At 44.0% G+C, this 15,332-nt stretch overlaps 1 protein-coding gene across 2 annotated transcripts in view; it reads right to left on the bottom strand.

The window, feature by feature from the left end:
* Nucleotides 1-11,989: 11,989 nt before the first annotated feature.
* The window catches only part of ZC3H4 (zinc finger CCCH-type containing 4), a 59,207-nt gene continuing 55,864 nt past the window's right edge, over nt 11,990-15,332 (bottom strand). The window contains exons 16-17 of one of the 2 annotated variants that reach the window (XM_043994146.1): nt 12,723-12,778; nt 11,990-12,458 (exon numbers count right to left, since the gene is read on the bottom strand). In XM_043994146.1, the coding sequence (XP_043850081.1) occupies nt 12,766-12,778 (13 nt within the window). In that variant the 3' untranslated portion in view covers nt 11,990-12,458; nt 12,723-12,765. The remainder of the gene's footprint in view (nt 12,459-12,722; nt 12,779-15,332) is intronic. The other variant, XM_043994148.1, reaches the window with a different exon arrangement.

The following is a 15,332-nucleotide window of genomic DNA, read 5'->3' as shown; positions in this document are numbered from 1 at the left end:
TTTTTTTTTTTGGTGAGGCAATTGGGGTGAAGTGACTTGCCCAGGGTCACACAGCTAGTAATTGTTAAGTGTCTGAGGCCAGATTTGAACTCAGGTCCTCCTGAAGCCAGGGCCGGTGCTCTAAACACCCCTATTATCTTTTGAGTAGACACTGGGCAGGGGCACAAGCCAAAGGGAGAATGATTTATGAGAAGAATCCCCAAGACTGAGCTGGTCCATGTAATTCTGTCATTTCTATCTTCATAACAGTTCTCATACACACACTATTCTTTCCTCTGACAGGGTGGCCTGGTGCATGCCCTCATCACCTCACCCTTGGATCACTGCAATAGCTGCTGGTGGCTCTGCCTGCCTCCAGTCTCTCCCCACTCAGTCCATCCTCCACTCAGCCACTAAAGTGATTTTTCTAAAGGGCAGGCCTGGCATGTCCCCCCTACTCAGTAAACACCAGTGGTTCCCTGTTGCCTCCAGGATCAGATACAAAATGCTTTTTGGCAACCAAAGCCCCTTCCTTCCTTTCCAACCTTCTTCCACCTTATTCACCATCACATATTCTGATCCAGTGGCCCCAGTCTCCTGGCTACTCCATACCCACGACCCTCCATCTCTCTCTCTCTCTGGGCATTTTCTCTGGCTGTCCCCATGCATAAAATGCTCTCCCTCCTCGTCTCCACCTATTGGCTTCCCTGGCTCAGAGTCCCAACTAAAACCCCATCTTCTACAGGAGCTATTTTGCCCAACTACATAACAACAAAACTAACAATCTAAATGAAATGGATAATGGCCCAGATAAACAGAACAAGAAACCAAATACTTAACCCTATTGGACAAAAAGAAATTAAATTAGACATAAATGAACTCCCAAAGTTTATTTTTCCAATGGGACCAGGAGGTGAGTGAGAAAGAACATAGACTTTTGTTTGCTGAATAAAATATGTACATACAAACACACACACACACATATCACAGATTAATGAACTACTGGTGGAGCTGTGTATTGACCCAGCTACTTTGGAAAGCAATTTGAAACTATGCCAAAATAAGTCAACAAAGTGTGTATACTTTGGGTCCTTTAACCCAGTGATACTGCTACCAGGCAAATATTCCAATCTTTTTGTGATGGCAAAGAGCTGAAATATTAAGGGAATACCCATCAGTTGAGAAGCGTTTGGACAAATTATGGCATACAAATGTGATGGAATATTTTTGTACTTTAAGAAATGCTGAAAGGGATGGTTCCATAGCAACTTGCAAAGATGACATCATCGTCGTCATCTAATAACAACCGCCACCAACACCTGCTAAGGTCTCAGCCACACAGGACCAGGCTAATTTTTCCCAAAAGGACAATAAAAGTGTCCTTGTAACTCAATCTGGGCAAGGAATAAGGCTCACACCATTGACCTGGTCGTCTGAAAACAAAAACTCAGAACCTGAATACTTGGTGGCTTCTCAGGCTTAACATAACCCTGTTGACCAGACACAATTACAATGGCAAATGTGGCCCCCCTGAACCAAGGCCATATCTTCACTGAGTACCCTTTCTATGCTATTGTTAACTAAGCCTTCATCTATTGACTGTTCGGATCATCTACAAGTGTCTCATTTCATTCCCAATCACGAGTCTGAGCCACTGGACTGGGCTGCCTTGTCTGGTCCAGAACCCCATACCATGGTATGGAAGCCAGCGGTCCTCATTGTTGGACCTATCCAGTGGGTACAATCAGGTCCCCGTGACAGAAGATAGAAGATACTGAAAAGATGACCATCTGCCTAGTAGGAGTCTACCAGTGTGAGCACAAGGAATTTGCAGGGGAGGGCACCCAGCATTTTCTATTGGCTTCCTCCCTCCTCCATCCTGCCAAATTTTTTCTTTTTTCTTTTTTTTTTTGGTGAGGCAATTGGGGTTAAGTGACTTGCCCAGGGTCACACAGCTAGTAAGTGTCAAGTATCTGAGGTCCAGATTTGAACTCTGGTCCTCCCGAATCCAGAGCTGGTGCTCTATCCACTGCGCCACCTAGCTGCCTCCATCCTGCCAAATTTCAACCCAAAATTGGTCCAGGATTTCCCTCCTCTGTTGTTGGGTGACCTGATGATGACATCATTGGCTCAGAGGACAATGGAATACTTGAACAGTCCAGTTTATGGAGCAGAATCTTCGGTAGTCCTGGTAACAATCTCATTGTACCTTCATTATTGGTGCCTCAGTTTGTCTCCTGCTTACCCTGACCTGGTTACCTCTTTCTTGGCATTTCTGTAGCCTCCCTGGGGAGATGAACCTGATAATAATATGTGAGTATGGTCTGAGTCTCCCCTTCAAGGACTCTTCTTGTCATTATCTCTATTTCTTGAGATTAAGTGCTTGAAAAAAAAAAAAGAAAAAGAAACCAAAAAGAGACAAGAAATCTTAAATAATCATAATAGCAAATCTTGGTCCAGGAAAACAGTTAATGGAAAATACCTCCCTCTTCTTAGCACAGAGGTGGGGGGCTACCAGGGCACAACATGACATACATGATCAGATTCAATCCAATGCTTTTGCTTAACTAGTTTTTCTTCCAAATCTTGTTGTTTTTTGTTTGTTTGTTTGTTTTTTGGGGAGGGGAAGGGGGAATTGGGTAGAAGGAAGGAGTGGTAGGTAATTTGCAGAAATGGCTATAGGGTGAAGACAGAAGGCATTGATAAAGCTGAATTTTTTCCAGAACAAGACTCCAGACCACTAGAGGAATGTCAGGATGAGTTGATGAGTTGGTTAGTTTTGCCGAGTTGCTTTTATTTTTTTTAATATTTGTTATAATGATTAGTTCACTAGCTAGAGAATGGAGAAAAGAGAGATTTGGAAATGATGATGATGTAAAGAAAAGATTAAAAACACACGGATCTTAACATATCATATACATATATTTATCTGTATATATTTATATTATGTCACATAATTACATAAATATTATACTCTATGCAATTTTATTCTGGGACCTATAATTGTATATTATGGCATATTAATTGTTATAATGGATATCATTTCATTATATGCTATAAATATATTATGTTTTGATACCAGTCTCATATTTTACATATGAGACTAGAAGACTGTACCTCTCTCCTTGGAGAGATGAGGAATCACTGGTAACAGAATAATAATATAATATAATATATAATATAATATAATATAATCAGGTCAATAAGCATTTATTAAACATCTGCTATGTGCCGAGCACTGTGTTAGGTGCTGAAGATCCAAAGAAAGCTAAAAACCAGTCCCTGTCCTCAAAAGGAGCTCCCCATATAAAGAGGGAGACAAAAAAATGATATAGCCAGGATAACTAGGGGGCAAAGAGGAAAGGCATAAAGATGAAGGAGGACTGGCAAAAGCTCCTTGTAGCTGTGTCCTTGGGCTTTGCTGAACTGGATTTTGTGGGAGGGAGGGTATCTAGAAATCACCATGATGATGTAAAATCAAAGGCATCAATGAAAAGTGAAGCCGGACAGTCCTAAAGATAATTAAGACCCACAAGGTTAACTGCTGACCCTAAAGGCTTATCCTGAGATCTAGGCCAACTGTTGCCCAATGATCTTATCCCCAATATATACTTACTGCAGCCTGCTTATTTCCCCCACTCCTGACTTTTGCTGCTTGAAAATTATTCTTTTTCTCCCTTTCTTCCTTCCCATCTTTCTCCTTTCCTTTTTTCTTTCCCTTCTTTTCTTTCTCTTTCCTTCCTTCTCGCCATCCCTCCCTTCCTTCCTTCCTTCCTTCCTTCCTTCCTTCCTTCCTTCCTTCCTTCCTTCCTTCCTTCCTTCCTTCCTTCCTTCCTTCCTTCCTTTCTTTCTTTCTTTCTTTCTTTCTTTCTTTCTTTCTTTCTTTCTCTATCTTCCTTCTTTCTTCCTTCCTTTCCTCCTTTCTTTCTTCATTTCTCCTTCTCACCCAGACAACCCCTCAAGGGCCCAATTGCACTACCCATCAGCAGGGCAGCTTTGACCTGCTCCATTTTCCAGAATGGGTCAGCTCCCCACTCCTGGGGTGGGATTGGGAAGGTTCACCCTATTGGTGTTGGACTTAGTGAAGGACATTTGATTGGCTTAGCCTACTACAGCTCAGAAGCCCAAGCTCAAGGGATTCTCCAGTCTCAGTTTCCCCAATAGCAGGAATTACAGGCACGGGCCACCATGACCAGGTAAGTTTTTCTTTAATGCCTCAGCTACCTTCCAGCCTTCCAGCTCTGGCCTGATGACCTAGGGAGAGAGAGATGGTTTCAGAGTGAGAAAAACTGGGGGGTTCGATCCTACCTCTGACCCATCCTGGCTTTGTGTCCCTGGGCAAGTCACTTAACTTCTGGGGCCCCAGGCAGCTCAGGTGCAGAAGAGGTGCTGATCTGCTTGAGGAGAAGACATTCCAAACCTGGGACACCGTACCCCAGATGAAATTCACAGGTCTGGTAGCTTTAGGTCCTACCATTCTTTGTCTTGTGGTCCTTCTTCCTCAAATGTTATTGTAGCAGGTACATCCAGGAGCTTCTGTTTCTCTCTGGGGTGGGGTGCGGGTGAGGCCAATAGGGAGAACGTACTCTTGGAAGGAAAGAAAAGACCATATTTCCTGAAGGCCTGTGGGAAAACTCAAAGGAATTGGGTGCTGATGGGAAGACAATAGGAGCTGCTAGACAAATGGAAACCAGGAGGCACTGGCCTGAGGCTTCCTGAGCAATGGCAGAATCTGTGGGTATCACTGGCTGGGCCGTGCCTCCAATGAAGCTGGCTCCTAACGATCAAGCAGTATCAGCCTTCCAGGCAGAGCCAGAGAACCAAGGCTGAGAGGAGCCCCCAAATCATCTCTACCCCAGAAGCTCCCATCATGCTCCTGCTGAAGGGACTTCCCAGTTGGCTCTGAGTTAATATCTTTCCAACGGACTTGGTCCTAGTTCTGTTCCCTAATCAATGCGTTCACACTAAATATCCCTGATGAAGCCCTGCTCAGAGGCTTCATCATGGTGTGGACATGACCCCAGGGTCTTGAAGGCTATGCCAAGAGAATGAAGTCTCTGGCAGGTTCCACCACAGGGAGAAAGACTTCACAGACAATCCCAGTGACAGATTGTATCTGTTTGTTGTGGGGAAGATCAATGAGAAAGTATTTGTAAAAGAATTTAGCACATTGCCTGACCCATAGTAGGCACTATAAAAGCCCTTCCCCCAAGCAGGGAGAGGTTTATCACCAGTAAATTGAACACTTGATAAATTCCTCGGCTTTAGCAATCAATCCCTCAATCAACAAACATTTGTCAAGCAACTAGTATGCGTCAGGCACCATGCTAGGATCTGGGGGTACAAGTAGTATAAAGAATGAAACAATTAGAGGCATCCAGGTCATGTAGTGGATGGAAGACCTGAGTTCAAATCCTGACAAACCTCAGACACTTACCGTTTGACCCTGGGCAAGTCACTTCACTCTGTTGGCCTCAGTTGCCTCATCTATAAAATAGTCTGGAGAAGAAAATGGCAAACCTTTCCAGCATCTTTGCCCAGAAAACCCCAAATGGGGTCATAGAGAGTCAGGCTTGACTGAAAAACAATTGAACAACAACACACAGGAAGTTTATCTTCTGATGGGGGAGACAAGATGCATGCACATATACAGTATAAATGTATAGTGCTACATATAAAGTGGTTAAATACAACGTAGTCTGGGAGAGAGGGCACTAAAAGTTGAAGGAGGGGATCAGGAAAGATGGTATTTGAGCTGTGTCTTATAGGGTGGGAGGGATTCTGAGCTGAAGGTAAGAAGGGGACTCATTCCAGGCTTAGGGGATAGAGCAACATAGGTGAGGAAGAGGGAGGAGGTCAGTCTGCCCATAAAATACAGAGTCTCTCTTAGTCTTCCACAAGTGTTCTTTTTATCAGTTCTTTCTATAGGGGTGCATAGTAAGTTTCCTCATTAGTTCCTTGGGATTGTCTTGGATCATTGCATTGCTGAGAGTAGTTAAGTCATTCACAATTGCTCATTGAACAATACTGCTGTCACTATTCGCAATGTCCTCTCAGCTCTGTTCACTTCACTATACATCAATGTTCATTAGTCTTTCAAGGTTTTTCCGGGATCATTCTGTTTGTCATTTCCTGTAGCATAAGACCATTCCACTACAATCATATAGCACAGCTTTTTCCATCATTCCTCAATTGATGGACATACCCTTGATTCTCAGTTCTTAGCCTCCACCAAGAGTTGCTATAAATATTTTTTTGTACAATTTTTCCCCCTTTTCTCTTTTTCATGATTACTATTGTTAACAGTTTCCCTTCCATCCTATTCCCTTCCCCATGATATTTATTCTATTATCCATCTTCTTTCATCCTATCACTCTTCGAAAGGGATTTGCTTCTGTCTGTCCCCTCCCCGACTCTGCCCTTCCTTCTTTTGCCCCTATCTCTTTATCCCCTTCCCCTCCTATTTTCCTGCAGGGTTAGAGAGATTACTACACCCAATTGAGTGTGGACATTATTCCCTCATTGAGCCAATTCTAATGAGATTGAGGTCTTTGAGCCAATTTTGATGAGTGTTAGGCTCATTTACAGGCCAGATTAAATAGATTACCCCACCCAATTGGGTGTGTCTGTTAGTCTCTCCTTGAGGCAGCTCTGGTGAGTTTAAGATTTTTGAGCCTTTTCTGATGACTGTAAAATTCATTTATTGCCCTGATCCTCTCCCATCTCTTCCCCCACTCCATAAGCCTTTTCTTGTTACTTTCATGTAGGATTTCATTTCTGCCCTTCCCCCTCCCCCAATGAATTCCCTTCACCCCTCAATTTAACCCTAAAGATGTCATCACCTAGCTAAGTGACACTGTGGACAAAGCATCACCCCTGGACCCAGGGGGATCCCAGCCAAAACCCGGCCTCAGACACAAGACAGTTGCCCACTGTACGACCCCAGGTATGTCCCCCAGCTCCAATTTTTTTATGGTTCTCTAGGGTCTTGTATTTGAAAGTCAAATTTGCCATTCAGTTCAGGTCTTTTCATCACAAATATCTGAAAGTCTTCTTTTTCATTAAAGTCCCATTTTTTCCGCTGAAAGATAATGCTGAGTTTTGCTGGGTAGGTGATTCTTGGTTGTAATCCCATTTCCTTTGCCCTTTGGAATATCATATTCCATGCCCTCTGGTCCTTTAATGTAGAAGCTGCTAGATCTTGTTGTTAAAGGCTAAAATTCTAGTTAGTCTGTCTAAAATATCTAATGAGTGGTTGCCAATAAATTATAAGCTTTAGCAAGAGTTAGACTTTTAAGCATTTATTAAGGAGAATAAGAATTTGGTAAAGAGAGAGAGAAAGACCTACATTTATCTATCCATTAAAGGGAGAGCGCATTTCTTGCTCCCTTCTCCACCAGCGTCCTCAGGAAAGAGAGACAGAGCGCCCGGCTCCCCCTTCCTCCTCCCACCAGCAAACGTCACTTCCTGACGCCAAAGAAAAGACGCATGGTCTTGCCCTCAAAGACCTTCCTTTCATGGTGGAGCTTTTCTACAGTAAGTCTCCAGCAGGTGGTGTCATTCCAATCGTTACAATGTGCTATCCTGACTGGGGCTCCACAATACTTGAATTCTTCCTTTTTGGCAGTTTGCAATATTTTCTCCTTGACCTGAGAGCTCTGGAATTTGGCTATAATATTCCTAGCAGTTTTCTTTTTGGTATCTCTTTCTGGAGGTGATTGGTGGATTCTTTCAATTTCTATTTTAGCTGCTTCTTCTAGAATTTCAGGGCAATTTTCCCTGAGAATATCTTGGAAGATGGTGTCTAAACTCTTTCCTTGATCATGGTTTTCAGATAGACCAATAATTTTCAAATTATCTCTCCTGGGCCTATTTTCCAGGTAGGCAGTTTTTCCCAGAAGATATTTTATGTTGCCTCTATTTTTTTTCATTTGGATTTGCTTTATTGTGTCTTGGTTTCTCATAAAGTCACTGGCTTCCATTTGTTCAATCCTAATTCTTAGGCAATTATTTTCATCAGAGAGCTTTTGTACCTCCTTAAGCTGTTGACCTTTTTCTCATGTCTTTCCTGCATCACCCTCATTTCTCTTTCCATTTTTTCCTCTACCTCTCTAACTTTATCTTCAAAGTCCTTTTTGAGCACCTCTATGTCCTGAGACCAATTCATATTTTTCTTGGAAGCTTTAGATATAGGGGCCCTGATGTTGACATCTTCCTCTGAGGGTGCCCCTTGGTCTTCCTTGTTACTGAAGAAATTTTTTATGGTCCTCACCTTTCTCTGTCTGCTCATCTTGCCTTTCTTTTACTTGACTTTTAGCTCCTTAAAGTGGGGCACTGTTTCCAGGCTGCAGTATCCCAAGCTTAAAAAGTCCCAGGTGGTATGATTTAAGGAGAATCAGGTTCTTCCCTCGCCCAGCCTGTTTCCTGGCCCCTAGATGACCCCAGACCAACTTGCTAATCAACCAGCTTTGGGTGTTGTGATTGTTAGCTCTGAGGAGCCTGTGCCCCTCCCCCACCTGGGCCACTCCTACTCAAGCCTACCTCCTGGTTCTCAGCAGGGGTGTAAAATCCAAGTTCTGCCTTAGTACCAGCATAGACCCCTGTAGTCTCTCCCCTGCCCAGGGCTCAGCCCTCTCACCAGACTGTGAGCTTAGTTCTAGACAACACTGGCGCTTCAGCTGATTCAGAGGCTCTGGGGGTCTGCTTCTCTGGTGAGGACTTCCTGACACTGGATCTGTGTCAGGGTGACTGTGGGGTTGGGCTCCACTCCTGTATCAGCACAGCAGCTCCCTCCCTCTGACCTTCCAAGCCGTTCTTGGTTAGAAGATGATTTCAGCACATTCTTCTGTGAGTTTTGCTGCTCTGGGCATTTTCCTGTGGCGTTAGTTGGATGTTTTTTGGAGCGATTGTGTCATGAGTTCGGGAACTCACTGCCTTTCCTCTGCTGTCTTGGCTCCGCCCCGAAATCCCCTCCTCTCTTAGTCTTGTATCATCCCCTCCAGCTTCTGCAATGACACAGCCTTATGGAGGTCTATGAAGGCTGAGACTCACCCAAGATCACACAGGGAGAAAGCCAAGCTAGGCTTTGAACTCATGACCTCTGACTTCCAATCAAGAATTCTTTCCTTTACTGGTTGTAGCTAAGGAGTAGAGGTGGGGAACTCATGCAGGAGATGTGATTCTGCAGGAGGAGGGTGTAGACTGTCCATATTAGTTATATTATCCAGGATGGCCCTTGCCAACAGCCAAGCAAGCTTGATGCCAAGAAGTTTTGTGGAATTATGTCTTGGGACTGAGTAGCCGCCACAGCTGCCTGGTATCTAGACAGCAGCTGCTTGGTATTGGGTCTCAGCCAGGACTTCCTATGGGCTCGGGATGCCTCACAGGGTGAGGGCACCATCAGAACTTTACACAGTGCTATGAAATTGTTTGAGAAGAGATGTGTCAAGTACTGGGAGACTCTTCAGAAAGTGGGACAATGGATATGATATCCTGCACAAGCTGCCCCAAATCCTGAAGGTTTCCCCACATGCTACATGCAAAGAGGATCCCCTTCACAGTACCCAGAGATGAACAGGGAGGGACTCTGCAGGAAGAAGAGGTGTTGAAAGGGGAAGGAAATCTCAAGAGGAAGTGTCAGACCAAGATGGAGCTGGAGTGAGAGATAAAGGGGAGGAGAAAGAGGAGGAGGAAAATGACTTCAGAGCAAGGGGGCTGAGTCTCACAGTGGAGGTGCACTTGGCCCCCCACTTTGCTATGGGATGCTAGAAATTTTGGACAACTATCAACAACACTTTCTGAACTTTGAAGCGTTACCCTTCCCCAAAGGAAAACAGCGGCTTTAGGCCTCTGAGAGTACACCATTCCCTTCCCGGGAAGCCTCCCTTTGTTAGGGGCATAAATGAACATTGTTGGACATGGAAACTCCAATGTCTGGCAGACTCTGGGGCTCTTGGATTTGTCTGATGAACAGCTCAAAGTTCAAGTCATCTTTCTTTTTTCTTTTTCTTTCTTTCTTTCTTCCTTTCTTTTTGTGGAGCAATGAGGGTTAAGTGACTTGCCCAGGGTCACACAGCTAGTAAGTGTCAACTGTTTGAGGCCAGATTTGAACTCAGGTCCTCCTGAATCCAGGGCCACTGCGCCACCTAGCTGCCCCTCAGGTCATCTTTCAATCCATATGGTCCAAAGAATCTTACTCTGGACAATTATTTTAATGGGGAGCCTTTGATGCCTCCCAGAACAATCCACAGGAGTGATACAAGAGTGTCAGGGGAGTAGAGGCAGGCATCAGAGAGCCTTCGAGTGCCTGCTGGTGACATCTTTGAAGACACAGGAAGCACTTCATTTTACTTAGGAAATCAAGCACGTAATAATAATAATAAATAATTATTAATAATAAAGGCTTCATCTGCTTGCTTGTTGGTCTCTGAAGAACTCTGGAATGGATTGTGTGACGTGGGAGACACTGGCACAAGACCGCCCAGCATGGTCTGCCCTCCTCAGAGAAGGCTCTGTGCTCTATGCGCAAAACAGAATTGCAGTTGTTCAAAGAGACCGGGAAAAGCGCAGATTTAGGGACAACTCCCCTCCAAATGTTCATGTGGATGATTTGTGCCCCGTCTGTGGTATAGCCTTCCAAACTCATATTGATCTGATCAGCCACAGTCACACACACACTGTACCCTGACCCCAACATAGTGAGGTCATTCTGGTCCTCTTCGAGCCGAAGGTCAATAACTGATTTGCCAAGCAGCTTGTCTGCTTCTCTGTGTACCAGATACTGGGCTAGCTTCTGGGAACACAAAGAACAATTAAACAGTCCCTGCCCTCAAGTAGCCCCGTGAGTTTGGCGGGGGCGGGGTCAGACGTGAATTCCCTAGATAGGGAACCTAGCCCTCCCAGTGGAGAATGGTATCATGATCAAATATCTCACCAGTGACTCCAAATTCAAAAGTTCCTATGCTGGAGAGTTCAGGCACAGGCCTCTTTACTTACAGGGAGACTTCCTCAGAAAGGAAAATTTCTATTTTGTGCCAAATTGCCTGGGTTCACATTCTTCACCATTCCTACTATTAATGCTAAGCTACTTATGGGAAGAAACTGTTTAATATTGTGGACCCTACTCACTTTTTAGTGGGTTCACGGGGAGGGTGGTTGGGGACACGAGCCATCCAGAAGTATCGGCCTCCCTGGATGACTTCATCATGTCTGGGCTGACTTCAAAAGAGCATGAGGAAGGATGGCTGGAGATATATTGGCTCTGTTAAAAGCAGCCAGTCTCAAGAAGGTGACTGACAAGCTCTGAGGCTTCTGAGCCTCTGTCAAGGGCAGAGGTCCCATAGTGTCTCCTCTGGGAATGAAGACCAGTCTTGAGGAAACACAAGTGCTCATCCCCCAACCCTGTCTGGAGAAAGACGGAGAGCTGAGGGTGCTTCTGGGTGTTGGTGGCTCCTGTCCCAGGTTGCCCTCACTGCAAAGCCTCTTGGTCATCACTCATACAACGGAAGAGAGCCTGTCATAATCTCATTCCTTCACAAGTTTCTGCCCTTCACACACTCCTCTAGCTGCTCTAAGTTGCTGTGATACTGGCCTCTTTCCTGTTCCACAAATAAGACATTCCATCACCTGACTCCAGAACGAGGAGGCTACGGGGATGATAGAATAGAGAGGGGGTGACAGCAACTGCCAGGGTTAAGTTCACACCAGACTGAATAATGATCAAGAAAACCAATGGGAGGGGGCAGCTAGGTGGTGCAGTGGATAGAGCACCAGCCCTGGATTCAGGAGGACCTGAGTTCAAATCCGTCCTCAGCCACTTAACACTAACTAGCTGTGTGACCCTGGGCAAGTCACTTAACTCCAATTGCCTCACCAAAAAAACCCAAACAAACAAACAAAATAAAATGCATAGAAGAGAACAAAAGGAAGTTCTGAAAGAAACACAGACAAGCAGGAGAGTTGTGAAAGTAACAGAATTTATTATGTATTTTTAAGCAAGTGATATGAGAATCATGATTTCATATGGAATTTTTTTCATGTTCATATGGTTTTGGGGGGATTAATTTCAAAATAAAAAATAGTTATTTTAAAAAGTGCTGCCAACCTAGGGAAGAGATGAGAAAAGATAGTTCCCTCTCTTCTTTGCAGAGGTGGGGGACCAAGGGTGGGGAATGTGGCAAATACTGTCGGCTTTGGTTGATGTGTTGGTTCAGCTGAATTTTTCCACCCTCTGATTTGTTTTTTTTATCCTCTGCTACAAGGTCTGGCTCACTGCATAGGGGAATAGGTAGGGATATATTAAGAAATAAAAGTGATGTAAAAACAATTAGAATTCTTTTAAAAAAAAAGTATGGCTAGACATTTTTTTGAGTCTCTTCTGAAGAGTGTATCCATAATAATATGTTTTTGCAGGTTTGGCACCATCCTTCATGCCCAGAGTGAGCGTGGACTGGTGGGAAGCCCAGGTGCAAGATGAAGCCCTATAAGAAATGACAGAAGGGAGGGTATTGTGAGCCTTGTGCAATCAAGCTTCCCTCCCGTGAGGGTACTCTACAGTTGGGGGAGTGACTATATTCACCCATGACCAATCCTATGTGAGGCCTGAGAAGTCAGTCAGAGCTACCCCAAGAGAAAGCTCCAGGCCCAGGAGAGGACAGATTCTATTAGCCCAGGACAGCAGCAGGGGTGAGAGATCTGCCCCAGGGATGTTCTGAGGAAACTGACACTGACTTTGGAACACTCACCTGGTGGGAAGAGGCATCAGCAAGCCATCAGATCTGGCCAAGGTCACTTCTCATCTCTGAAAAGGGATAGGGAAAACATTAATGCAAATTAGCACTGGGCCAAGTGTGGAGTAAGATGAAATCTGGGTGGTTGTTGTTTTTAAAGTACTTATAAGTAGAGGCAGTTAGGTAGCACAGTGGATAGAGTACCGGCCCTGGAGTCAGGAGGACCTGAGTTCAAATTTGGCCTCAGACACTTGACACTAGCTGTGACCCTGGGCAAGTCACTTAACCCTCATTGCCCTGCTTAAAAAAAAAACAACTTACAAGTACAAGACTGGGTGAAGCATAGCTGGACAGTAGTATATCTAAAAAAGATCTGAGAGATTTAGTAGACCACAAGCTAAGTCAGCTGTGGAGACCATGAAAGTTCATGCCATCTCAGGCTGAATTAAAAAAAGGCACCATGGGGCAGCTAGATGGTGCAGTGGATAGAGCACTGGCCTTGGAGTCAGGAGTACTTGAGTTCAAATCTGGCCTCACTTAACCCCAATTGCCTCACCAAAAAAAAAAAAAAAGGCACCATATTCCATCCAAAGGTGGGAGGAGCTGATTTGGGAGGTCTGTTCTCCCTCACCAGAGGTCTTCAGGCAAGGACTGGGTGACCAATTTGTTAAAGATGATACCAAGGGGATTCATGTTGAGGTCTGAGTTGGGTTAAATAGTGTCTGATAAATTCCTTCCAACTCGGAAATTCTGCAATTTGGCGACCTCAGAACACGGAAGGTCAGAGTTATAAGGAACCTTTAGAGCACAGAACGTCAGAGCTGGGAGGGACCTTAGAACATAGAATGTCAGGGGCAGCTAGATGGTGCAGTGGTTAAAGTGCTGGCCCTGGATTCAGGAGTACCTGAGTTCAAATCCGGCCTCAGACATTTGACACGTACTAGCCGTGTGACCCTGGACAAGTCACTTAACCCCCACTGCCCCGCCAAAAAAAAAAGAACATAGAATGCAGAGGGGGAAAGGTCCTTGGAGCACACAATTAGTCAGCATCTCAGAGCAAAGAATGTGACATAGTTGGAAGGGACTTTAAACATACATAGAATGTCACAGATGAGAGGGACTTTAGCAAAGAGAATGCCAGAGCAGAGACAGAACTCAGAACATGGAACACAATAAATCAGAGCCTTAGAAGGGACCTTCGAACATAAAACAAGGGCTCTCAAAGTTGGGAGGAATCTATGAGATATAGAATATTGGAAGTCAAAGGAGAACATGTTAAAATTAAAAGAGACCATAAAACATAAAATGTAAGATTTTGAATAAGAAGCATTAGAAGATAGAACTTAGACCAGCAAAGCTATACAAGAACTGGGAGCACAAAATTTTGAGTTGCAAGGAACATTAAAAGGAACATTAAGAGGAAAAGCGGCCTCTAGAATATAGAAAAGAATATAAGAGCCAGAAAAGACTTAGAAATTAGAAAGGCAGTGGCAGAAGGGACCTTAGGACAGCAAATGTCTGACCCAAAGAATACTTTAGAACAGGGCGCTCAAGCATTTGGGGGGTTCTGGACCCCTTTGGCAATTGGTGGATCCTAAAGAGCTCTTTTCAGGATCATGTCTTTAAACGAACTAGTGTCGCACTATTATGAAAACATTCAGAGGTCCATAGTCATGGATCCCTGCGGAACCCAGATTAAGAACCCCTGCCTTAGCATTGGAACTGGCGAGTACCTTAAAATACTGAACACAGAATATCACTGCTGACAAGAAACTTAGAATATAGAAAGTCAGAGCTCCCCATCAACTGGCAAATGGCTGAACAAGCTGTGGTGGATGATGTTTGATGGAATACTACAGTACTACAAGAAATGACAAGCAGGATGCTCTCAAAAACCTGGGAAGACTTACATGAACTGATGCAAACTGAAATGAGCAGAACCAGGAGAACATTGTGCACAGTAACAGCAACACTGGACAATGATCAACCGTGGATGACTTAGCTCTTCTCAGTAATACAATGATCCAAGACAATTCCAGAGGACTCATGATGAAAAATGCTCTCCACCTCCAGAAAAAGAACTGATGGAGTCTGAATGCAGATCAAAGCATACTTAAAAAAAAAAAAAAACTTTCTTTGTTTTTCTTGTGGTTTTTTTTTTTTTTGGTCTGTGGTTTCTTTCTCAAGATGACTAATATGGAAATATGTTTTGCATGACTGCACATGAATAACATATCAAATTACTTGCCTTCTCAATGAGGGCAGAGGGGAAAGAGGAAGGGAGAGAATTGGAACTCAAAATTTTAAAAAAATATTAAAAATTGTTTTTACATATAATTGGGGAGAAACAAAATATAAGATATATATGTATATATTTCTTAAAAAGTCTGAGCTAAGAGACCTGAAACTATATAGTGGATGGATTGAAGAGGTCATTTGACCAAGAATGTCTGGGCTGGGAAGGGCCTTAGAGCATAAGGAAATGTTTGTAGACAGAAGCTGCTTTCTTTTCTCCCCCCACTTAACTTATACTAACAAGTTTAACCCCTTTCTGGATTATTTCCCCTGAGGGTGACTACTTCCCTCAGATTCAAAGGGCACTCTATGGGTCCACACTCTTTTTTT

The sequence above is a fragment of the Dromiciops gliroides genome, chromosome 3 (genome assembly GCF_019393635.1).
Source record: "Dromiciops gliroides isolate mDroGli1 chromosome 3, mDroGli1.pri, whole genome shotgun sequence".
Classification (NCBI taxonomy): domain Eukaryota; kingdom Metazoa; phylum Chordata; class Mammalia; order Microbiotheria; family Microbiotheriidae; genus Dromiciops; species Dromiciops gliroides.
Note: the sequence above shows the minus strand (reverse complement) of the source record. Positions and strands in the feature narration are given on the sequence as shown.